Source organism: Zingiber officinale, chromosome 4B, assembly GCF_018446385.1.
Source record: "Zingiber officinale cultivar Zhangliang chromosome 4B, Zo_v1.1, whole genome shotgun sequence".
NCBI lineage: Eukaryota > Viridiplantae > Streptophyta > Magnoliopsida > Zingiberales > Zingiberaceae > Zingiber > Zingiber officinale.
Window position 1 is genome coordinate 82198273 of NC_055993.1, and position 25877 is coordinate 82224149.

Genomic DNA, 25877 nt, shown 5'->3' on the forward strand with positions numbered 1-25877 from the left:
ACCATTTAAAAATGGCAAACTTTAACATTCTCAAGATATAACAAGGCTGGAAATACGATCAAAATATGTAGAGAGCTTTCTCAGCAGAATAAAGAACATCTTTACATAATGAACTAAACTAGCATCATCCATTGATAAGCAAATGGAAAAAAAATGATACATGAAAAGCTCACTTTCAAACAATAAAATTAATGTTTGGATGGAAGAATCATACAACCACAATGTTGTGTGCACTTCTTTACAAAATTGAAGATCAAGATGTAGTAATTCATGTTGCAATTTTAAACATTAGAAAAATGTATCTGAACATCAATATCAAAGGCAAAAGAGCACCCTAGTAAATAAAATTTGTTTGTAAATATGAACAACAGAATCAGAAACAAAATGGAAAAGGACAAAAACAATAGCTTACATAAAACCACCCCTTGATTGGTGAAGGATGACCAATAAATAAATCTGAGTCCAAAGTATAACACAATGACTGACACCTTTCCAAAGACAAGTAGAATTCCCTCAATAATAATCATACACTATACACTCTATACCTGGCTGATGCTATGCTTAGGAAACAATTCCTCAAACAATAGCTGCTACATGAAAGACAGATGACTCGTTTCTCACTGTATCATGAATCCAAGAATGGAAAATAGAGGACAACTCCACGCATCATGAAGTTGCCAATTCTACAACAAAAACTTCAACAAAACTTATCAAAGATAGCAGCACATGTCCTACCATGTATCTATCATCTTGTTTCTGGTATTGCAGGAGAATATAAAAAATTAGGAGCCAAGTACCATGATAATTATCCGAGTTGCACAGCCGATGGTGTTTTGAGCACTTCGCACCAAAAAGAACCAAGGATAACATAACCAGATTCAGTCTTCGTCTACTAAAGGAATGATCACGACCATAGCAACTGGAAAATTACCAATGTGGCAGATATACCAACATATCACTAATTTGAAGTCTTTTCCAGCTTCTCTTTTTCAATCTCCACCTTTCTCTGTTCAGCATGTTGAGCGATACCACTAGCCAGAGCCTGATAGTGGAAGTCCAATGACCTGGTTAGGTTCTGAAACCTAGCAGGATTGGCTGATTGCACAGCTGCAGACATTAATACCATTGATGTCAAATATTTCTGTTAAGAACGGAATGAAAAGCATACATCAAACAAAATGCCAGATGAGAAATAAAGCTTACCTTGGATAGTATCCATGAAGAAAATAAAAGGGTCCACTTCATCAATTGGTGATTGCAACTCCTCATCATCACTGTAATCATCATCAGAGTCATCATCATTGTTTGGCTGGAACCCTCTTGCCTGATTTTGCAGAGACCATTTTAAAAGAGAAGCAAGAAGGGGAAAAAAAGAAAAAATAACAGAGGAAACCTCAGAAAGCTAAAAGAAGAAACAGTACATTGCATAAATACTTAAATTCCATGTTTATGAATGTAGTAATGAAGACCATAAGAGACAGATGAGATTAAAATTAGCTATTGATGAGGTCAAGTTCAGGACAGATCAATACATATTGTATTATTATTATTATTATTATTTTTGCATCTCAGTCAGGCATAGACAGTGAGGCAGGTAGGGTAATACCTAACCGAACAGGTTGTGCATATTACCATTGGGATAACACGGAATTTTCATCCCTAATACGAGCATGCAGTCAAATGTTCAAATGAAAATGCTAACCTATTGGAGGTAAAACAGAAATGTTCAAATGAAAATGCTAACCTATTGGAGGTAAAACAGAAATGGAAACAGAACGAGAAATAGATAAGATCAAGATCAAGAAACCTCTGCTGCTAGTTTTTGGAGCTTTTGACTATTGGCTTCATCCCCGCCATCAGCATCATCTCCCATTTCTTTGTCAGACTCATCCTCATCTTCGTCATCGTCATCAAATCCATCCATGTCGTCATCATCATCATCATCATCGGCATCATCCTGCTTGTTAGCTTCTGCTCAAGCATATTAAGGAAAGTTAACCAAATAATCAACTCAAACAACCTCCCCGTTTATATCATGTCATACCAGATAAAGGTTTTAAGGTTTTAAAGGATGGCAAGTTATAAACGGGTGATTACTTTTTATTGGGCTCTGACCCGTTTAATCCAAATCTGATCACCACCCGTTTAATAAACAGGTCAAAATTTTCAATCTACACACAACATATTTATGGACAAGTTGACACATCAGTTACCCATTCAATTAAACGAGTTAGATAAGTGTGAATACGACCCATTTAATGAACGGGTCATATGGCACAACCCATTTAGAAAAACTTAAACAAATTTTAAATACAAACTATATAGCAATCATTTTTAATTGTAAAAAATATAAAATATAATCTACATGATCTTATGTTATATTATATTATATAATTATATATATATAAACCGGTTGACCCATTGATGACTCAGCATTGACCCATTTATTTGCAAGTCATAAACAGGTGAACCCGTTTATGTCCTGAACACATTTAGGTCAAACCCAAAACCCAGGAAACTGCAAGTTAGGTCAAGTCGTGTCAAAAAATCAAAGAAAATAACATGTGGCATCAATAAATTTTTATTATGCAGACTATCCTACTAATAAATACAAGTGATGGTTAGATAAAGAGAAAAGATAATAAACACATAAGAGCTAAGTTATAGCAGTAATATACGCTAATGGATACATCAAGATAAGAAAAAATGTATAAAAAAGGGCAATCCGGTGCACAAAGTCCCCGCTATACAGGGTCCCGGGTAAGGATCCATTGTACGCAGCCTTACCCTACTTTTTACAAGAGGTTGTTTCTAGGATTCGAACCCATGACCTTTTGGTCACAAAGCAACAACTTTACCGCTGCGCCAAGGCTCCCCTTCACAAAGCAACAACTTTAAGAAAAAATGTATGCTATTAGAAAACTTCTACAACCAAGAAACAATAAGAAAACCAATCATTGTTGAACAAACAAAAAACTGAAACCATATAAGTCTGTCCTGGTAGCTTATGTGCCTTACCAGCAACCTGATCTTTGTAAGAAACAAGAAGATCGAGTGTTGCTTTGAAGACTCGTTCAAATGCTTCTCCTGGCAACTGATCAGCTGGAAGACTCAGAACTGAAGTCAATCCCAAACAGGAAACTTTTTTATCATGTTCTCTGCAATTAGAAATGGCTAATTAGTAACCAGACTGATTGACCATAATAAAATGATTCCAACCTTTTAAAATTGGCACGCAAACCACTCTTCTTCACTTCCTGTAGCATCTGGAACCAGAGATTGAAAACCTCTGCAGCAACCCCAAGCTTATGTAGTAGCCCAAGTGTCAATATGGGATTGTAATAAAAAGCATCTGCAATCTGCAAAAACAACAAATCTCATTGCAACATAATGGAGATTTGACATCGGTATCAAAACTTGAGCAAATTTAGTGAATGAAATCCAAGACAATAAGCCATAAGCTCATTATACTATTGCAATATGAATTTCAAAGATAATATGGCACAATTTTTTGAACAAATATATAACTATAGCGAACATTAAGAAAGTCGCAGACAATATGATTTACAGGAAATACAAGATGAGGATATTAACAAAAAAATAATTCAAGTGTCTCTAAATAAAACACCTTGAATGTTGCAGACGATAGGATTCTCAATTAAGTATCAGAGGACATTTACAAGAAAACAATACAAATGTCTATCTATATAAGGTTAGCAAAAAAAGCTAAACGAAATAATTATTCTTTTGTTATCTGTTCAAATAGATGATGACTTTTCAAATTCAGTGTTGTCTCTCTATATAAGGGTGAGGATTGTAACTCTGGAAATTCTATGTTGTTGTCCGTCTAACAAGAGTTTGGTTCATTGAGAGCAGCGAATTGAGTAACTAAAAATGTAGACAATGAAAAATCAATATTCCAAAACATAATTATCTAGTTTGCATAGCCAGTCGGAGCATGCAACAAAAACAAGCCACATGTAGGATCATTGAATTGGCTATATAAAGTCAGCCTGGCCATTGATCTTTGCAGAACAAAGCATCTTCAGCAATAACCAAGTCCTTTACAGCCTTTTCTCTTTTAGTTCTGTTTTTAAAAAATCTGCAATCTCCATTGAGCACTGCTTCCATCGTTCACCACTGCAGCAAAGGCATCAAGCAATTGCTGCCATTCCTAGTATAAAAGACAATTATATGCTGAAGTTTTAATCCCCAGTCAAATGGTACAACTTCGGTAACATGTTTTACTACTTGGCATGCTTTGACACACATCAAAGCATAACAAGATGAATTTAGATGAGTTTTACTCGTTTAATACACTTTTAATTAATTAATTTACTTATAAAATAAGATTATAGGAATTAGATAATTTAAAAATAATAATCTTATATTATATAGCATACTTAATATGTGGTAAAGCATGCATAGATGAATTCAGATGGGTATGTCATTTTTTCACCTAGAGTTTTAAATTTTAATAACTATTAATTAAATAGTTGAATTAGAAATGATTTCATTCAGATTTACTTCAATGCATATCTAGATGAGTTCATATAATGAATTAAATTAAAAGTTTGGAGTAGAAAGATAAAAAAAGAGAATAAATATTACTTGAATTCATCTTGTGGTGTATCCTAGCATGTTGATGTGTGCCAAAGTATCAGGATGGAATGATAAAACATGGGTTGCACAAGAGAAATTGCTCTTACCAAATAACATTAGATTTCATTAATTTACCAAATTAGTACATTTTATCTGTGTACTACACGGAATTGGACAAAATTGTATCTAGAAAAATTGCCATGGCATGTTTTAATAGCCAACATTATTAATATTGAAAGCGACATTCTATTTAAAGTCTTTTGTATTTTATATAGCTGCATTGGCATTGTATTTCACATGGTATGGTCATATATGCAAAATCATGTATTGTTTTATGTTTAATTAGTGGGTCTAAAGAAAACTAATATATATAAGCTATAACCAAGTTAATACTAGGAATAGATGAGATGTGAACTTGTGAAGCATATAACCCATATCAACAAATTTAATAAAAAGGAAACCATTCCTCAAAAAGAAAAAGAGGTACACGTGTAAGGGAATTATCTTGGTTTATTAAAGATGAGACATTTGTATGGCGGTTGGCGTACCATTAAGCACAGAGCTTCACATTCACTTGCCCTAAATATACAATACTTATGGTCTTATTTGTAATATCTTTATTAATCAATAAAATATAAAAATAACGAGGGTTGCCTAGAATTTTAGAGGAGAAAAGCTAATTTTTCTCTCAACATGCTATTAGAGCCTCATCCTTTGCCTAACCTATCTCCAATGACCGGTTTGATCATCCATGTGCTCATAAGAGTCCCATCCATGAGACATTTTTCAGCTTTGTCCTTCTTGCAAGTGCCAAACAACAGCAAACATCACCACAACCTTCGCATAAATCCTAGATGACACTGAGACTCGCTTTGATTTTTGCACAAGTTCAAGGAGATGTGAAGTATATAGAAGCTATAACCAAGTTAACACTAGGAATAGATGAGATGTGAAGTATATAACCCATATCAACAAAATTAATAAAAAGGAAACCATTCCTCATAAGGAAAAAGAGGCACAAGTGTAAGGGAATTATCTTGGTTTATTAAAGATGAGACATTTGTATGGCGGTTGGCGTACCATTAAGCACGAAGCTTCACATTCACTTGCCCTAAATATACAATACATATGGGCTTATTTGTAATATCTTTATTAATCAATAAAATATATAAAAAAAGAGGGTTGCCTAAGATTTTAGAGAAAAGCTAATTTTTCTCCCGACATGCTATTAGAGCCTCATCCTTTGCATAACCTATGTCCAATCACCGGTCTGATCATCCATGTGCTCACAAGAGTCCCATCCATGAGATATTTTTCAGCATTGTCCTTCGTGCAAGTGCCAACCAACGCCAAACATCACCACAACCTTCACAAAAGTCCTAGATGACACTGAGACTCACTTTGATTTTTGCACAAGTTCAATGAGACAACGTCGAATGAGCCCTAAACGTCATTTCTTTCTTTGACGACTATGCATCTCCGAGGGACAATCTGGCTGCCTCTGCATTGGCAGCACAGAGGCTTCCTCTTGCACAACAGAAACTCAAAGAGCACAACCAATATCCTAATTAGATCTGTTCAGCAGCCGACCCAGAATAAAACCAAGTTTTCAGCCCAATCTGCTAGTTGGTCCAGCAGATTAATTAAAGCCCAATTTCAGAAGCTAATTTTCAGCTCATTTCGGTGTGACTCGTATTGCGCGAGTTCCTTTGGTATGTGTTCTCTTCATGTGCTTCATCATATACACCTCATGTGGGTTTTCTTTTCATCTCTCCACATGTCATTCCAAAGATTCCAAGCCAGCTTGCCTTAGTCTCTCTCTAAGTGCTTCATTCTGCCATCTAAAGCAAAATCTCACTCTGCATGCATACCACAAAGGCCTCAAGACAGATTCGTTCCCTTCTCTCCACATGCTTCATTCTATATATCTTAAACGGGATCAATCCTCCTCTCCCCATGTGCACCATTCCTTGAACATCATGTCAAATCAATCTTCTCTATGAGCGTCATTTTACAGACATCTCAACTAGATATATCCTTATTGTAACGACCCGGCCCTCTTGGCCCATTTGGCGACCCTCGGGTCGTCGACCCTTTGGCCGTGCCGTTACTCACTAGGACTTTCCACCCCTCGCCAGTGGATTTTTGCCTCCCCCAGGATTCGAACTCTAAACCTCCAGGCTTAAGTATTAGAGTTTATGAATCCTAGTAACCAAGTGATATCATCTCACTTGGTTACCAGGATTCATAAACTCTAATACTTAAGCCTGGAGGTTTAGAGTTCGAATCCTGGGGGAGGCAAAAATCAAAATGGGCCGACGACATAAGGGCCGACGGTCGACGACCCGAGGGTCGCCAAATGGGCCGCCAAATGGGCCAAGAGGGTCGGGTCGTTACAATAAAAAGGTGTGTCTCATTCTCTAGACATGAATATATTTGTAATAAACTGGTATCTACAATAGATTCGAACTAACTTGAAGGCAAGCACTAGGAATTTATATGTAAATATATAAGGGGCAAATGGGTATTAACAATATCCTCTGTTCGTCAATTATATATAAAGGTAGAGAGAAATTCGTAGGGTTCGAGAGGAGGAAACATAATTTTCCCCTCAATACATATAGCGGAAAGAGTGAGAAATGAATTAAGCACATTTCAATTATGGTTAAGCTTCCTACGGAAGCTTACCAATTGTACCCACTAATTTTTAAAGATGTTTACACGAAAACAATCTCTTGCAAAGCAAGCAGGGGAAGGATGCATACAATAAACACTTCTTCAGGATCCCACATTGGTGGAAGCTTTTTGCACCGGGCTGCCTTTTTTGCATAGAGATTTAACCTAATTTGAACTTTAATACCCATGTCAAGTTTAAACTATTTTATGGCTTTTTAAAATCCTTATGATAATTTAAATTGTGACAGAAAATTTCGAATCATGTCGTAGTTTCAGTTTATGATCGAAACAATACAATTTCAGTATCGTACTAGTGCCGATACACCTTCGGTACTTTTTAAATTTAAATATATTAATTTAAAAATATTTTTATTAATATTTAATTGTTATAGATGTTTACTATTGAATTATATTTCAGATGTTGAAAGTTGAATTTAAGTTTTTATATTATCTTGTTAAATGTTTGACGTTTATTGAGTAAAAGTCAATTTAGGATTAACTAAACACTACCAAGTAAACATGGCAGTATCTAGTAGGTTTAACTAGATTTAATTTGGATTTATTTTATCAATTTAATATTAAACCAATTTATATATACAATAATTTAGTTCATTAGCAATAAAAAATTTTATAAAGTTAGAAATTATATTATATTTATTTAATATTTTTTTTATCTTTCTTAATAATTTGTCTCCTAAATATATGGAATTTACTCTCCATGTTGACCTCGTGGACATATAACCTCGTGGACATATAAAGAAGGGGGGAAAATAATAACCATTCTTTCTCTAGTTTGTGAAGAGATGAACAAGAGATAAAAATTAACTATCCTTAAAAGTTTTTTCCCTCTCTGTTGACCTTCATGAACAGATAGAGGAGAAAAAATAAATGAATAAAGAAGGGGAAAACCTAACTAGGAAAAAAATTAATGAATGAGAGAGAACAAATTAAAGGCAAAATATTGTAGGGGAAAGGAATTACTTGTTTAGAAAATAATTGTTTTGTCTAAATAAAATTGGAAGAAAAAAATCGCCACCCACAACCTAACGGAGGCGACTGCGGGCCTCGTAAGGCTACCGTCACAGTACCGATACCAGTGTTGGTCAGAGAGGAAAACGATAAATTCTGCATGTGGTCGGCACTTATAACCATGGCTGGAGGTACAATAAATGTTAAATAAATTTTCATTCTCACTACATGTGTCCACATGTGCACAGAAACAACTTCACAACATATCAATGCAAACACATATAAAAAATTTGAAAAATAAACTTTAGGTAGAGATTAACTATCCATTGTTTGTTGTGCTCCAATGGTACCAGAATGTAGATTAGGATTCTCATGGTCACTAGAAAACAAACTCTCCTAGAAACTCAAGAAGTTTCTTAAATTGGAAACATGCATAGAAAACTAAATTGGAAACGTGCATAGAAAAATCTAAAGATCATAAGTACAGAGCTTTACTATGAATGAACCTATACAAATAAACAATAAACCAGAGGGATAAGAATATGCACCAATATTGAATTTCTTACCACTAGCATCAAAAGGCACTTTAAATAAGGCCTCTCTGCTCGACGCAATCGTTCGATGGTGATCCTTAAATAAGGCTCAACCCAGTGATCTACTTGTCCTTTACAATTTTGAAATACAACTTCAATTAGCTTAGGAGCAGGCTCAATATCAGCATCGTCAATGTTTTGGTCCGACATTATCTGCATTGAATCACCATGTGTTTCTTGTCATTAGCATATAAAAAAAATCACAGTCCCCAACCATTTGACAGAGTTGAGTCAGCTGAAAATAATGTAGAATATTAAAATGATATATGCCTTTTCTTTTAAGTTATTAACTTACAGATGAAAGAGTTTTCCACAAGCTTTGCTGGTAGTCAGGGTCTTTGCATGTCAGAAAATGTGATGTACTCCTGGATATGAAATTGTCCAACGGAACAAGAATATCTTCAAGAAAATAGAACCAGTAAAAACCAATACCAAGGAAACATCTTGATGTGCAAATAGGAATGAAACTATTTGCAATGAAAACATACGCAATCATAACAAGGAATAGAATATAATAATATTTTTTCTAAAAATTTAATGCAAAGGAACATAACTAAGATCATAATTAACAACTATATCAGTGTCCTATAATAAATCGTTATAGGAAAGGAAGAGAACCATTATGAAACAATGTAGACAAAAATTGGCATATTAGCATATGTTCCTTAACTAAAAGCATAAAAAAGCCAAACAAAATATCAAGATAATATCCAAGTGCTCAAAGACAGACAGAATAATAACCACAACAATAGAACCCTGATATCCACTCAATAGATGGATACTAAAAATAAGCGGATGTTGAAAGCATGTTAAGGTACTACAGGACACATTCATAATGGATATCTGGAAGACGAATGAAATTTTAGCGATGCATGAAGAATAACTGATAAAGATTACAAAAGATAATGTCATGCGTGACATGCTAGGTTAATCTTGATGCTAAAATGCAAAAGACGAGAGTGAAAGAACATGACACATGAGTGACTTGATATGAAAGCAAAGACTTACTATCAAAGAAATCTATAGCCCAATCTCCAAGTGCATCCACAATTAAAGACCAAAGGCTCCACATCTCCAATGAAATTGTTGGTGAGTAAAATGTCAGATAGGAGACTATTTCCAGAACTTCTTCGAAAACATCTGCAAGAAACAAAGTAGAAGTATTATCTCATTATAATCTGAAAACTAAAGAGAAAACTAAAGAAAGCTTTTTTTTATTTGGATTTCTCTCCTTCCCCTATACTATTTTTGGGCTGTAAAAAAAATTTTAGAAATACACCTATAGTTTAAGAAAATTCAAAATCCTCATTGGCATACAACATGGAGCGTGCAACTTACATTATCCCTTCACTCAAACCTGTCTTCAGAAACTATAGCTATACAAATCCCAAGCTTTTACAAAAATGATTACTCAATTCAAGACAATCTCAAATATATGAACAATGTTTTTAACTCCTACCAACTCAAATGTCAGAGCTAAAGATTATATGACAATACATAGAATATGGAACACAGCCCTTCATGAAAAGCAGAACGAATTAACTATGTGCCTTCGCAGCCCACGCTTTACACAAGCTAAATTATTCATAATCAAAATGGTGAATTTGAAAGAGGGAGTTAACCAGCCATCTTATGTGTCATTCAATTCAGACCTAAGCAACCAACATCCATGTCCTTGGATAAAATTATAGATTAAATAGGATTCTGTCTTGAATTAAAGCTACAATTACAGTGATAAGCTGTACATCACCATTTTATTACCATATATGGATTGATGATAGTTTTGGAGTTAAACTAAAGCAAGCAGAAATACACTTTTGAACAGAGCCCAATAATAACAATTAATATTTATTTGAGTAGCATAACAATTGGTTCTGTCATTCGATGATGAAAACTCAAAAGATAAATAAGTTGCAATTTATATAGTTGTGCCATGGAGTGTGTTTAGTTTGCAATCCACAAAACACAATATTTTTCAAATCTATCATTCTTTGGCTCTCTCACACTATATATATATATATATATATATATATATTTCCAGACCGGAAAGATACAGTTTTAGTATCGTATCGTGCCGATATGATTTTGCTATTTTTTTATTTATATATAGTAATTAGTAGATAAATATGTTTATTGTATATAATTTAAAAATACGTTATATATTGATTTTATATAAGTCCTCCATTATTTAACAACTTGTTATAAAAATCAATTAAATATATTTTTCTTTAAAGAAAATTGATCTATCAATAACTCGAATTAAAATTAATACATTATAATATGTTACCTTACTAATACCAAAAGGAGTGACGTGAATTAGAAGTATTGATTCTCATAACATTCTGCTTAAGTTAACTCTATAGTTCTCCATCATCTAGATTAAATAATCATAATTATATAAATTAATACAAAGATGTTATTTTATATATAATTATATATAAATTAACTATTTATTCATTTAATTAATTATTAATTTAAATAATATATATTTAAAATAGTAAAAAAAATATATCAAAATATCAATTAAACATTAAAACAATTAAAAAAATAATAAATAATAAAAAAATTATCAGAATATAAATTTGATTTATTAGAATCTTTTAGAATTTTTAAATAAAATTTAAAATAGTAAAAATAATTTCAGATTATCAATTAATAAAATTAATATTTTTATAAAAAAATTAAATATATTTTTTATATATTTTATTGAGATAGTTTAATTAGGGTTTATAAAAATCTCTTTGAAATAACACACTTAAGTTGGGAATTGTTTGAATTAAATAAATCACAATTTTAATCTTCCGGCGTCCCAAAAGTGTCCCGCGATGCTTCTGACGGCTCTGGAGGGGCATCCTACGACGTCTCCGAACCACTTCTGTCGTGCGATTCGTTAGCGACGCACGGATGATGCACACAAAATTTGAGAGCATACTATGCAGGTTTCGCTCCCCTACCGGAATGGTCAAAATGGTCTATGCCGCCCAGCACAGTATTTCAATCATTGGTCTTGATATGCTACTTACTTTATGGTGCTCACCTTGTGAACACCACGTGTATTTTTTTTTTGTTTTTTTTATTTCTTTAGCTTTAATACGATAACTCAAACCATAAACCCTAAATTCGAAACCCTAGGCTCTAAAAAAATAAATAAAATTTATATATACTTGATGCTCACAAGAGATAAGTAGGATAACATTCTTGTGTGTGCCTACATATAAAACCAAAAAAAAAAAATTACACGCTCACCTTGTGAGCACTATAAGGTAAATAGGGTATCAAGATTATAAATATAAATTCTAAACCCTAAGCTTTAAAACAATAAAAAATATATATATACTTGGTGCTCACCTTGTGAGCACCATAACCATAAGGTAAGTATGGTAACATTCTTTTATAAATATATATATAAAACCACAAAAAAAGAATTATACATGGTGCTCACCTTGTGAGCACCATAAGGTAAGTAGGGAATTAAGACTATATATATATATAAGGTAAGTAGGGTATTAAGACTATATATATATAAGGTAATTTTTTTAAAAAAAATATTTAACTTTAATACTATAACTCAAACCCGAAACACTAAATTCTAAACCCTAAACTCTACAAAAATAAAGAAAGAGAAATATACTTGGTGCTCACAATGGGAGCACCGTAAGTTAGGTGGGGTATAAGCACCATAAGGTAAGTAGGGTAACATTCTCGTGTGAACCAAAAAAAAATTACACATGGTGCTCACCTTGTGAGCACCGTAAGGTAAGTAGGGTATCAAGACTATATATATATATATATATATATATGAGAGAAAGAGAGAGAGAGAGAGCCAAAGAATGATAGATTTGAAAAATATTATTTTGTGGATTGCAAACATAACACACTCCATGACACAACTATATTTCTCTCTCTTTCTCACTCACACACTCAACAAACATTTACTGTCATCCATGATCACATGTTTAACTAACACTCACTAGCATTTGCAATAAGAAAAATAGTTACCTTGGCCATCTGTAGTTAACATCTTCTGCAGTATAGGCAATAAAGTAGGCTCAATTTGGACAAAGAGATGGGGAAGCCTGTTAACAGATTCAAGAATCGTGCTTATGGCACGTAAGCATCCAACAGCTGCTAATGCACCTGAGTCATCAGCATCATCATCTGATTCAGATGAGTCGAGACACCTCCAGAATGCAGAAGCCTACAAAGAAAATATCAAGAAGGATTTCATAAAGAAACTGAACAAAATAAATTGTTGTTGATATGCAATCAAATTACCAGATTCTGACATAACCCAATAGCATAAGGTGCCATCTCTTCACCAAATCTGTCAACGATGGTCTCAAGAGTTAAAACAAGGTCCTCATTCTCCACTTCGTTCATAAGTTTAAAGAATTCTGCAGAGGCAAAATTGCTTTAAGGGACCTAATTATGAGTATAAGAACTACAAAGCTTAGAGTGTAATATCGCATTGATAAACAATAGAGAGAGAGGTAGAGAAGGAACTACTTAGGTTGAAAGATCCAAAATAATATATATATATATATATATATATATATATATATATATATATATATATATATATACGCGCACACACAGGATTAATAGGGTGAATGATCCAAAATAATTTTCCCTACTTTCTTTTATAACTGCAAATCATATATCATATAGTGTATGTGATAAGATAATGTTGGGATAAAAATAGAAGGAACATACCATCAAGTAACTGAGGGAGAATTGGGCGTATCTCATTTAGATCTGTAAGAGAAACAATACAATCAGAAAATTAGTTGTCCTTAAAACAAACACTTAGGCCCTGTTTACTAGGGAAGACTGGAAACTAGGAAGACAGAAAATGGGGGAGAGACAGAAATGGAGAAGAAAACACCTAATCTTGTTCACTTTGGGAGAATGAAAAGATAGGACAAGTTCGATATATAATTTTTTCAAACCTATCCTTCCCCAACTTCTTTCAGCTTACTCCCTCTCTTCCTACTAATATTCCTTATCCTCCAAACATCACAGTCTCTAGTGGTCTGGCTCCTTGCCACATCCTTCACCCTCCTCAAATCTCTAGTGGTCTTCCAGATTGCACATTCTGGCTCATCGCCACATAACATTGATTGGCATATGCCACTCACAAGAGATCAACACACTAAAAAAGAGCTCACAGAACAACAATAACTGCCTTTGGCACACAGGTGTCCTCTCAATTCCACTCAAGGGAGCTTGCTGGCACAAACAAGCATTCCACAACAACAGCTTGCCCTTGCAAGAGACCCCTTATGACCTCCTCAGCTCAGGGAGGTCATTTCATACGACACTCAATCTCACAGAATGTTAGCAGGAAGAAGATGAACAACCAATGTAATAGACATGCACGAATAGGAAGAGCACGGTAGGATGGCTGGGTTCCCCTTTTCTTCATTTTTCAAAAAATGAATTAGAAAATAAGGAATACAAGTTGATCCCCCCACTTTTTTATCTTACATCAACCTTCTCTCCAAGTAAAAATAAATCTCAATATATCTCATTTGAACCTCTTCTGAACTTAACCTCTTCCAAGATTTTTCTACAAGTAAATAAGGCTTTCATGTCAAGTAAATAAATCATATTTAATAAACTAACCTACGCATGCCTCAACAAAAGCACGCAAAGCAAAGACTGAATCAACACGCACAGGAAGCTCTGGATCTTTAAAGCCAGCAATGACACAATGAAACACTCTGCGGAAATTGTTCTGATCTGAGAAGTTGATATTGGCATATTGCCCTGCAACCCATGCTGCCTGATAGACCAAAAAATAAAAGGATATCAAACTAACCAATTAGCTAAATGGAAGACTTTAATCACAAGAACAGAAGATTGGCAGCATTGACAACAAAAATGTAAACTAAATTAATCAAGGATTAGCAAGAAGTAACTTTGTGAAATCTATAATAACCTGTACTTAATTTACTCAGATAAAACATCAATATATCCAGGAAATAATATGTGAGATATTTGATTGACCAAAGGCAGCAGGAGCATAGTATTCGGTCACATGAACCAGCACATCATCAATCTAGAACAAACATTATGGAAGGGAAGAAAACTAGCAATGAAGTAGACCGAGTTGCAACATAAAGAAGCCCACGGTGTTTCTAGCATAAAATGAATACTGAGGGCAATGAATTGTGAATGCAACTATACAATGATGAAATGAAATAAACTCTACCGTTCCATTGGACTATCATAAAACAAAAGTCAAATGATTTAAAAGTTAACAAAGTTTTAGAAAAGCAACCTTTGCCCGTAGATGACCAACAGGACTCGTGAATTCTGGAAGAACATGTTGAATTAGCATACGCTCAAGTTCTGACTTGTAAGGCTCTGCTTTCTTCAGTTTATGACACAAAGCTCCAATTGCTAAAAGAGCACCATCTTTCTGACGATATGGCTTAAATTCCACAGGTGCTTCATCATATCTGGTTCCCATAAACATGATTAAATGAAATGTTTCCTTGTAATAAAATTTTCATTTAAGTAAAGGGTCCATAAAAAGTGTACCTCCTGAAAACATTCACAATGAATTGAATGAACTTCTCAAAGTTTGCCTTCCCACGCTTTCGCATTAATTCACTCACGAAATCCATGGCTGCAGTTCGCGGACTGTACAAGTCTTCTATTATATCTGTACAAAGGAAAATAGTATTTTGCAATCCCATCTCATGGTATGAAAATTTAGAGAAAGGTAGTTCCAGTACCCAGATTTAATAGGACAGTCTAAAACTCACCATATCCCTTCCTTACATATTCATGTGGATCTTCAGTCCATAAATTCTGATCATTGTCATTGAAACACATGAGTGGAAAAACTATCTCAAAGAGAACAATGTCTAGCTGGGGTTGCAGCAACTGGTACATACTATTCTTCGGAATACTGCATAAAGCATTGGGAAAAATGAAATCAACGCTAAATGTCATCATGAATTAGTGAACTTCTATCAGAAGATGACCATGAGAAGATTTATAAAAACGATTTAAATGCAGAAAATGAATGAATAATTGCTAAAACATAATTAGTAGAAGCAACAAGAGAACAATAACTTACAGCTTAACAAAAGTGGAAATAGCATTCAAGTCATAACTTGAATATATAGAGGGGGAATGATGTTAACAAAACAAATTAGAGTGTTTTAAATGAATAAAACAGGACATAGTCAACAAGAGAACAATAATTTACAGCTTAACAAAAATGGAAATGCATGCATGACATAACTTAAATATTGAGAAAGGAAGTGGTAGTATATAACTGAAAAAAAATTAGATTGTTCCAAATGAATAAAACAGCACATAATACAAGAAATATAAGTAACAAATTCTAGAGATAATACTTGTCAGCCTTTAAATTTTTTTTATCACACACAAAAAAAAATATTAGAACTTTCTATATATTCTTTCCCTAATAGTTTACTTCACATTCACTGTTTAATTGAACTTATTAACATTCTTTGGTGAGGATACATCTCAAACATCAGTTTCACATTCCCATCAAGGAAATGCTTATTGAATTGGAAAGAAGAATAGGCTACATGGCTATATCCTACTTTTTCTTCACGGCCAATTTGTACAAGTTAATGGAAAAACAAATAAAAGATTAAGCATCCAACTAGCAAAAGCTGCAAAATAAAGAAGGAATAGAGGGAAGAGACTAAAATGGATATAGCACAAGAAAACATATAAAGAGTATGCAGTGGCCAAGACTTCCGTTTGCTATTTCATTGTGGTAAGGATCAGGAGATTCTTCCTTGAATTTATTTAGAGGCTTGCAAAACACAACACACTCTGCAACTAAAGATTCATAGAATAAGTGATAAAAGATGAAATAAAAGATAGTGGAAAAGGAGCATAAAAGCTCAACAATACATCTGAAAATGAATATTAAACATACAACTGTTCCAAGATGCTATTGCAGCTCCAAAAATGAATTGCAGTAAAATAATGACACTTATCTCACTGTAACAGCCAAAAATTTAGATATACGACTAAAAGTATATAGCAAACTATTTCAAGGAATTACCTGTTGCCAAGATATTGAAGTAAAAGATTGGTAACTCTATCTGGTAAATATTCTCCTATCCGAACAGCATTAAGCATCTGTAGATAACATCCCAAAATTCTTCCAGCATAGTTCTTTTGAAACATTTGAGCAAATGTTTTGCTTTCCGGTCTCTGAAGTTTCACATCCCCAAACCTGTAAGTCTTAATCACAAGTTAATTGAGAACAAGAAATGGCAAGAAACCTCATTCCCAAATCTGAAATCACTAACCGAGTGTATAAGCGATTTAAGATGTGAATTGTCCACTTTTTGACTTTCCACCATCCCCATGATTTTCTGACTTCTGGATCACTAGGTTGGCAGTCCAAAGGAACAGGCCTTTCCAAAATATTTAAGAATAGAACCATCCACGATCCAAACACATTGGGATCAAACAGTGGCCTTGGGATTTCTAGCTGAGAAACAAAACATCCCAATAGAGAAAATGAAATTGTTTTTAAGCATCAGATAGAAAATAAAATATAAATATTTGTGCTTAAGCATCAGATAGAAAATAAAATATAAATATTTGTGCTTACATATATGGATGACCAGAATATCTTGCATATGAGCTTAATTAGATCAGCCACTTCAATTGTAGGGTTAACAACATGAACAAGTTTATTAAATACATTAAGTAAGAGGGGAAATGTCTCTTCTATTATAAGATAAAGTGGTGTCCTCTCTTCATCTGATTTGAACCTAAAAAAGAAACAAAAAATGATAAAAGTTAATAGGCAAGTGATGGAAGAAGCATATGCACCAACAATTTGTCATAATAGAAGCCGATAACCAGCAAAATTTTTGAAATATAACAATTTGTTTCAGATAAAACAAAAGCAATTTTGGAATGTCAATATGTATTAGATAACTACACAAATAAGTGTTTGAAAATTAATTTTTCTAAATATTAAAACTAGATTTAAGTTATTGACATATATGTTAATTCAAAAGAAAATATAAAAAATAGCATGAAATTAAATGATTATTTATCGCAATACATTGGTTAAATTTTAAGTAAATACCAAAAGATATTGAGAGGCAATATTTTATGTTTAATTATGGGAAATAGTAGATATTCAAGTAAATTTATCAAAAAAAAATTGTAAAGATGAAAGAAATATCAAGCAACATGATAAGAAAAAAGTGTAATAAAATATGATTAATATTTATTGTTGAATACTTCCAAAAATTCTCTTAATTGTAGGAATTATGATTTATTTAGATTAGCTTAATTATAGAGATTGTGATTGATTGTAATTAATAGACATACCATAATTATAGGATCCTCTTTCCCTCTTTATGTATATAAATACCTACATGTAAGTGGATTATTACATTGAGAAATATATGGTCTCTTTCTCTTTGACAAGGTATCAGAGTCAAGTTCTCTTTGACCTAATTTTTCTACCATCCCCTGTTGCTACTTCCACATCATACTGCTGCGATTGATTTCGGCACCAATGCCATGTGTTGCCGAATTCTACGTCGATGTCCTTTTCTGCCTCGGGTTCTTTATGTGACCACGGGTCGTCCTAACACCAATTTTCCTCATCTTCCGATACTTTAGCTATGACTGCTCGCAGTCGACATCATGTGACCACAGGCCATCCTAACACCAGTTTTTCCTCATCGTCCAACACTTTGGCTATGGCTGCTCGCAGTTGTGGGTTCTTTCAGGGTCATCGCAGTGGTCGTGAAATTGATACCACCAAGAATAGTCGTTCGTGTGTTCATTGTGATCGTCCGAACCATGCCTCCGAGAAGTGTTGGACGAAGTTTGGTAAGCCTAACTAGGCTAATAATGCATCTACCAAACTATCGACTCCATCACCAGACACCAGTAGTCATGATGATATGGCCTAAGTTTCTCATACTGATTATGAGAAATTGCTTCGCTCTTCTGCCAACATTCCCTCTGTCACTACTATCTAAGTGTCTCATGATAAGTCATGGATGTTGGATTGGGGTGTGCTACTCATATTACTATTTTCTCTTCCTCTTTTGTTTCCTCATCTTTATCCCATGTCCGTCTAACCAATGGTACCAATTCTCCGATTACGGGAAGAGGTATTGTCAAACCCACTGCAAATATCACTCTTGACAATGTTCTCTTTGCACCTAATTTTCCTATTAGTTTACTGTCCATAAGCCAACTAACAAAAGCTCACAACTATTCAGTATCTTTTTATCCATCCTATTGTATTCTTCAAAATTTACACATGAAGAGGATAATTGGTGGAGGACAGGAGAGTGATGGTCTATACTATCTAGATTCGGTCAACTGTGTCTCCTTATCAGTGGCATTGTCGTCTAGGTCACCCATTTTCTTCCACTCTCAAAAGTTTAATTCCCATTCCGTTTATTGATTCTATGAGTTCGGCAATCACCATCGTACTTCTTTTCCTTCTAGAATTGATAAGCATAACTCTTTTGCTTTTAAACTTGTTCATTGTGATGTTTGGGGACCTAGTAGAGTTGAGTCGAGAGGAGATTTTCAATATTTTATAATTTTTGTTGATGATTATTCTCGCATAACTTGCTTATATTTACTAAAAAATAGGAGTGAAGTTCCTGAGGTGCTAACATCATTTTATAACGAAATCAAAACTCAATATTATGTTGCCTTGTGCATTTTTCGTATCGATAATGCACTTGAGTTCACTCAGAAGACAGAGTCTATATTCTGTAATTCTCATGGCATACTTCATCAAACCTCTTGTTTATACACTTCCCAATAAAATGGATTTGCTAAGCGTAAACACCGTCATATGTTAGACGTAACTCATACTCTTCTTTGTCACATGCATGTTCCTAAGTTTTTTGGGATAATGCTATACTCACAACTGGTTTTCTCATAAATAGGATGTCTTCTACTATGTTACATAGGGATATCCCCTTCTCTTGTCTTCATCCTAATAAATCTCTTTTCTCTGTGCCTCCTCGCATATTTGATTATGTTTGTTTTGTTCATAATTTTACTCCTATATTGAATAAATTATCTCCTCACTCTATTAAATGCATCCTGCTTGGATATTCTCGCACCCAAAAAAGAATATTGATGTCTTTATCCACTCACAAAACGCAGTTACACCTATGTTGATGTTACATTTTTTAGTCCCAACCATACTTTTCCTCAGTGTAGCTCAGTCACATGATACATTAGCATCTCCTCCGTTACCTATCCCACCATCCATGTCTCCTTCAGATACTCCGTCTCCAAAACCATTGCAGGTGTACATGAGGCATGCTCAGCCAGAACCAGATTCATGTCTCTCACCTCCACTTACTGCAGATCCTGATGCTCCTCGCCCCTCCGATATTGATCTGTCTGTTACTCTTCATAAAGGTATTCAGTCTTGCACTACTCATCCTTTGTCTAATCATATTTCATTTGATTACCTTGGTCCTGCATTCCGCGCTTTTGTTGTTTCTCTATCATCTAGAGAAGTTCCAACTTCCTACTCTGAGGCTTATCAACACTCGGCTTGTTGAACTGCAATGGATGAGAAAATGTTTGCCCTTATCTCTAGTGATACTTGGGAGTTGGTGTCTGCCCTTATCTGTCGTGGTACTTGGGAGCAGGTGGTTGCACCACCTTCTATTGATATTATTGTCTATCGTTGGGTATTTACTCTGAAATTTAAAGCAGACGATACTATTGATCAATACAAAACTCGTCTAGTGGCCAAAAGATTTACATAGACTTATGGTGTTGATTACTTTGAGATATTCTCTCCTACTGAATTCTATTAGAGTTCTGTTCTCTTTGGCTGTCAATCAATCGTATCTGCTAGATGTGAAGAATACCTTTCTTTATGGCGATTTGCACTGTTTATGGAGCAACCTCCAGGGTATATTGTTCAAGGGGAGAATGCTACAGTGATTTGCAGACTTAAAAAGACTATTTATGGTCTTAAACAAAGCCCCAGAGCCTGGCTTGATAAATTCAGTAATATAATCAGTGTTGTTGGCTTTAAACAATACAAATCGGATCATTCTGTGTTTGTATGACAGAGCATAAATGGGATTATCATTCTTATTATTTATGTTGATGACATCCTAATATCTGACAATGATATATGTGGGATAGACGAAACTAAAAAGTATTTGCAACAACATTTTGTGAGGGATATGGGATGTCCTAAGTATTTCTTAGAAATTGAAATTGCTCGCAACAAATCTGGAGTTTCATTATGCCAACGGAAGTATGCTACAGATTTACTCAAAGAAACTGGATTGCTTGGAATTTTGTGACGAGCTAGATATGATTGGCATATATGCTCCTGCTTAAAAGGGAGTGTTGAATACTTCTAAAGATTCCCTTAATTGCAGAGATTATGATTGATTTAGATTAGCTTGATTATAGAGATTGTGATTGATTGTAATTAATAGACATACCATAATTATAGGATTCTCTTTCCCTCCTTATGTATATAATACCTACATATAAGCGAATTATTCCGATGAAAAATATATGGTGTGTTTCTTTTTTACATTTATAATCAGGAATGTATTTATTTTTAGGGAACCCAATCTTTCAAAAATCATTCCCATATATAAATAATATATATCTTTTATCTATATTTTATCAATTAATTTCATTCACCATATTCAAATTAGGCATAATTATTGAAGTTTAGTTAGCCGGTTAATAATAAAATCAAATGGATATTTATCAAAAAAATATATTTATATAAAATAAATTCCATTCTATATTTTGGTATAAACAATAAGTAGCTCTTTATAACAAATGGATAGGTGGCAACAACGGAAGTGGCCATCAAAATGTGCTTTGATATATTAATAATAGTTTTTAATATTTACATACAATTAGATACGACTTTTATAACCAACTAATATATATTAATTATAACAAAGCCATGAATCTTATTAGTTGCTTTTATATTTAAATAATATTTTTAAAATGGTTGGCAGCAAAAAGGGCGGTGGTTTTTTGAACTGTGTTATAGTTGACTAATAGATAGTTTATTATAACTGAATAGGTGTCAATAATCTCAGAAAATCAATCATGTTCTAATGTGGGGTCTCAGAGTCTTACTTTGCTTTGCAAAAGATTGTTTCTAAGACTTGAACTCATGACCTCTAGGTCACACAGTAGCAATTTTACTGTTGCACCAAGATCCCTTTCATTTATATACATATAGATAGATAGATAAATTCCAATATAGACAGCTGTGCATAATTACACAAATTTTGACTTCTCAAATGGTTCAGGATACAACCTCAGCATAAGCATTAGACAGAATAAAAGAAGTATTTTTCTTAAAGGCAAAGAAATTTGTATTTGTTTTAAATATCTATGAAATCGCCAAAAGAAGGATAATGTGATTATTTAGCATACTCACTCATATTTTCTAGCAAGAAATCGTAGGATATATAATGCTCCAAGTATTTGTTGATCTTGTGACATCAAATTGCATTTTACCCAGTGGAGAAGATTTGGCCACTTTTCTGGATAATCAGCTAGGATAATTGTTTTGATGCATTCACCAAGTTGAGCTCTGTTAATTTCAAGAAAATATTAGAGGAACAAACAATATACTACAAATGACTTATAAGTTTTCAGTACTAGGCATTTGATGCCTAAAACTAAAGAGGCATGTCTTGAAGGCTTCACTTGCTAAAGATTTGACCATTCGAGGGTGTTGAGAAAATGAAGTTAAAATTAAATCTGCACAAGCTATTGACCTCGGAGGTGGCTTAGGATTTATTAAGTTTCAATACTTTGAAAGACAAACTATAAGAAATAGATGAAGACAAGTTTCTAAGGAGAGAAAACAAATGAGGAGTTAATACCTAAGCTCATTGCATTATAGACTAACATGACATCTATATACTATGGATTTGCATAAATCAACATCTTCTATTAAATCAACTAAGAAGATAATATTTCATTAATCAAACTATATGAAAATATGAAAAATCCACCACGTTTGCTCTTATTTAGTATCAAACGGATAGTTTATCACAAAAGTAAATGTAGCAGATTATTGATGATGTTCCCAATAGAACAGGATTCAGTAGATCAAAGGTGCAAATAAGAAAACAACAACTAGTCTGACAAAACTCAGCTAAAACCTAACCTCAAGGTAACTCACATGCAGACATATGTGAAAGTTGTCTGCAATCAAAACCTAATTTAATCAAAGATCATTGAATTAAATTTTAATTTGCGCCAACACATATTGTGTCAATGAGTCAGCAATGGGGGCAAGTCAAAACATGAAGTCATAAAAGGTGGAAATTTATATTACATAATTAATTGATGTACCTGAGCAGTGGCGGAACCTGGGCAATAAAACCAAGAATATTCTCACGAACCATGTTCTTGTCACTCTCCAATACTTCATGAGATTCACCTAAAGCAAGCATACAGCTGTCATTTTATAGTTTTAAAGCAAAGAACCAAGTCAAAAGACATAGGTCATGTTACTCCAACCAGGATCGTGAGGTGACCAGTACTTTGCCACAAAGTTTTTAAAATGAATGCTGGCAACTTGCCGTACACCAATATCACAGCTACCATCTACTATAATCTGCAACATCCTTACTAGATGTTGTGGTGTATGCTGGAACTGCACAAGAAAAGGGCTCACATAGTCAAAAAGATGTAAGATTTCACTATTAAAGTAGTTCTTCATACATTTTGGCAGATACAAATATGATTCAAATCCAGTATAATGAAAATGGTTGAGAAGAAAATAAATTGTGACCATGTCAAGATACAATATACTTTGGAGAAGCAAATACAATGTATGGATATATCTTGGAGGTTAAATATAGAATTGCTGGATTTTACTAAAAGAGACTAACAAGTAGATAAAACTCTCAAATATGATTTAGTGCTTATTAACTAAAATATAGAATTACATTTTTTATACGTAATTGTAGTAATTTGGTTTCCTTAGTCTACAAGACTCATCCAAGCAAAGAAATCAAATAAAATTAGTTCCACTACAAATAAATATCTCTAATACCTTGACCTACAGTGGGTTGGCTCTATATTAAAAATAATTACAATCGTATAACTATATAATAATTCTATGCAATTATCTATTCTTTTTTACTACAAACGAGGCTTCACTGATGTGGCAAATAAGCATGTAGCATTTACTAGTCAATTCTTACCCTATGTGGATAAACAAATATAAAGGTGAAGAGAGGATCAATTCCGTATGTGAGTTAACGTTCATGCCAGGGAATGTAAAAGATAATGAACCACTTCCCAAATCTGATTTACATCCATATCACTCCACCCCCATAAAACAAGCTGTATCAAGGAATTTGGCTTTCAGGGTATTTTGACCTTGCATGGGTGTGAAAATAATAATATCAACATACTTTTGATAGGCCAAAAAAAAAAAAAAAATCAAAACTCTATTATTTTTATTTATAAAAAATATCTTCATTTTTAAGGTTAATCCTACTTTGTGAACATTGACATTTTAGCATGAACCGGCTGTTGAACTATAATACTTCAGCATACTAGGCATACAGAGAACTACCAAATATAGATTATGCAAAAAAGAAAAGTCCTTCTGAGGAGAGGATTCCCCCGCCACATGTAACTAATTCCTGGCAAATGGCAACCGTTTGATTGCTGAAATGAATTTATCTCACACGATAGCACTAGCAGAATCCAAATATACAAGATCAAATTTTGAAATAACTTGAACACAAGTATACAGAGATAAGATCGTAGAGTCCACGATTCAACAGTAGCGAGGACAATCAACACCAGCAAAGGATAACAATCGACAACACCGAGCCGAACGAAAACCGATTGAACAGCAGAAGGAAAACAGCACTTCACCTGATTAAGACTCTGCTCGGCAGCCTTGCGCTCCTCCGGGATGGGGCTGAGCGCGGCGCGGAGTACAACGGTGAGGCTGGCGAGATCCATCGCGACACAGAGGGAACCCGAACGACCACGGATTTCTCGGCCACAAGAGGTCCGATCGGCGGCGGAGCTAGGGTTTTGGATTCTGGAGGTCGGTTAGACGGCGAGACAAGCGCGAGAGCGAACGACGGCGAGAGGATCTCGCCCGGAGAGGGAGGAGCAGCAGCTCGAATCGAACGAGTTAGATTTTAACTCTAGGGTTAGAAGGAAGTATTTAAGCTCGCCTCCGAAGCTCCAAGCTGTTCCAAGGTGGTTTGAACCGGCGGGGTAGGATCCGCTACAATGCACATGCAAACAAGATCGCCGTAACTGCGATCCTCCAGAAAGTAACGGTAGATCCGCAGCTTTATGGCCGGCGATTTGCTGCTCGCATTGAATAGCATCCTGACCGTGCGCGAGCGTCTAACGTCGAGCTCCCGCATCATTACACACACCGAAAGCTACTCTGCCGTCGACTACCCACTGGTCACCCACATTCGGCCCCACGGACGAGCTTCCTTACGACACTCTATCCGGTCACTCAAGAGTAAACTTGTGGGAGTCGGGACCAGGAAGGCCTTGAGTTTGACTCGTGATTTGGTGTTAATTGGGGCGCCGTAAAATCTGCAAATATAAAGGTTTAACTTTTCCAGAGATATATAAAATCTGCTGCGCAGGGAAGTTAAAAAAGAGCAGAAAAAAAAACTGCGGTAAAAATCAAAAGGTAAAAATATCAGAAATTAATTCAGAAAGTTTTTTTTTTTTACTTTTTTACTGAAGAATTATCGGAGTGAGTGTTTTCTGACAGTGGATCAAAAAAAACTGAGGATAAAGAACAGGACGTGCAGTGGGATGCGAAGGTTAATGGACCAGCTCATAATTGCCTGTTGGGGCTTTATGACAAGAATGTCTCACGTTTCATCATTTGGTAAGAAATCCAAGAAAGGTTACTATGATTTATATATGACATGTTTGCTTTTGTTTTGAAAAAATAAATAGTTTGATTAGTAAGATTCTAATTGATGATGATTAATTCATGCCTGAGGGTTGGTGCAA

General features: G+C 34.3%; 1 protein-coding gene across 1 annotated transcript; it reads right to left on the reverse strand.

Annotated features, from left to right (window-relative positions):
- Positions 1-425: 425 nt before the first annotated feature.
- LOC121975288 (importin beta-like SAD2) lies at positions 426-25037 on the reverse strand. Its single transcript, XM_042526859.1, has 22 exons — positions 24756-25037; positions 23382-23517; positions 23214-23301; positions 22288-22443; positions 17458-17620; positions 17150-17334; positions 16900-17073; positions 15614-15759; positions 15387-15510; positions 15124-15304; positions 14466-14625; positions 13554-13595; positions 13116-13234; positions 12840-13038; positions 9849-9980; positions 9136-9239; positions 8814-8993; positions 3220-3359; positions 3019-3158; positions 1808-1971; positions 1204-1324; positions 426-1107 (listed from the first exon to the last, which is right to left on the reverse strand). The coding sequence occupies exons 1-22, from the start codon at positions 24843-24845 to the stop codon at positions 959-961; spliced, it is 3093 nt and encodes a 1030-aa protein (XP_042382793.1). The 5' UTR covers positions 24846-25037; the 3' UTR covers positions 426-958.
- Positions 25038-25877: the final 840 nt, after the last annotated feature.

Coding starts and splice junctions, on each gene's coding strand:
- LOC121975288 (XM_042526859.1), bottom strand. CDS start 24,845: ATGGATCTCGCCAGCCTCACCGTTGTACTCCGCGCCGCGCTCAGCCCC. Junction 17,074..17,149: donor TTAAATCGCTTATACACTCG/GTTAGTGATTTC, acceptor TAAGACTTACAG/GTTTGGGGATGTGAAACTTC. Junction 13,596..14,465: donor TTTTGTTGAGGCATGCGTAG/GTTAGTTTATTA, acceptor TTTCTCTTACAG/ATCTAAATGAGATACGCCCA.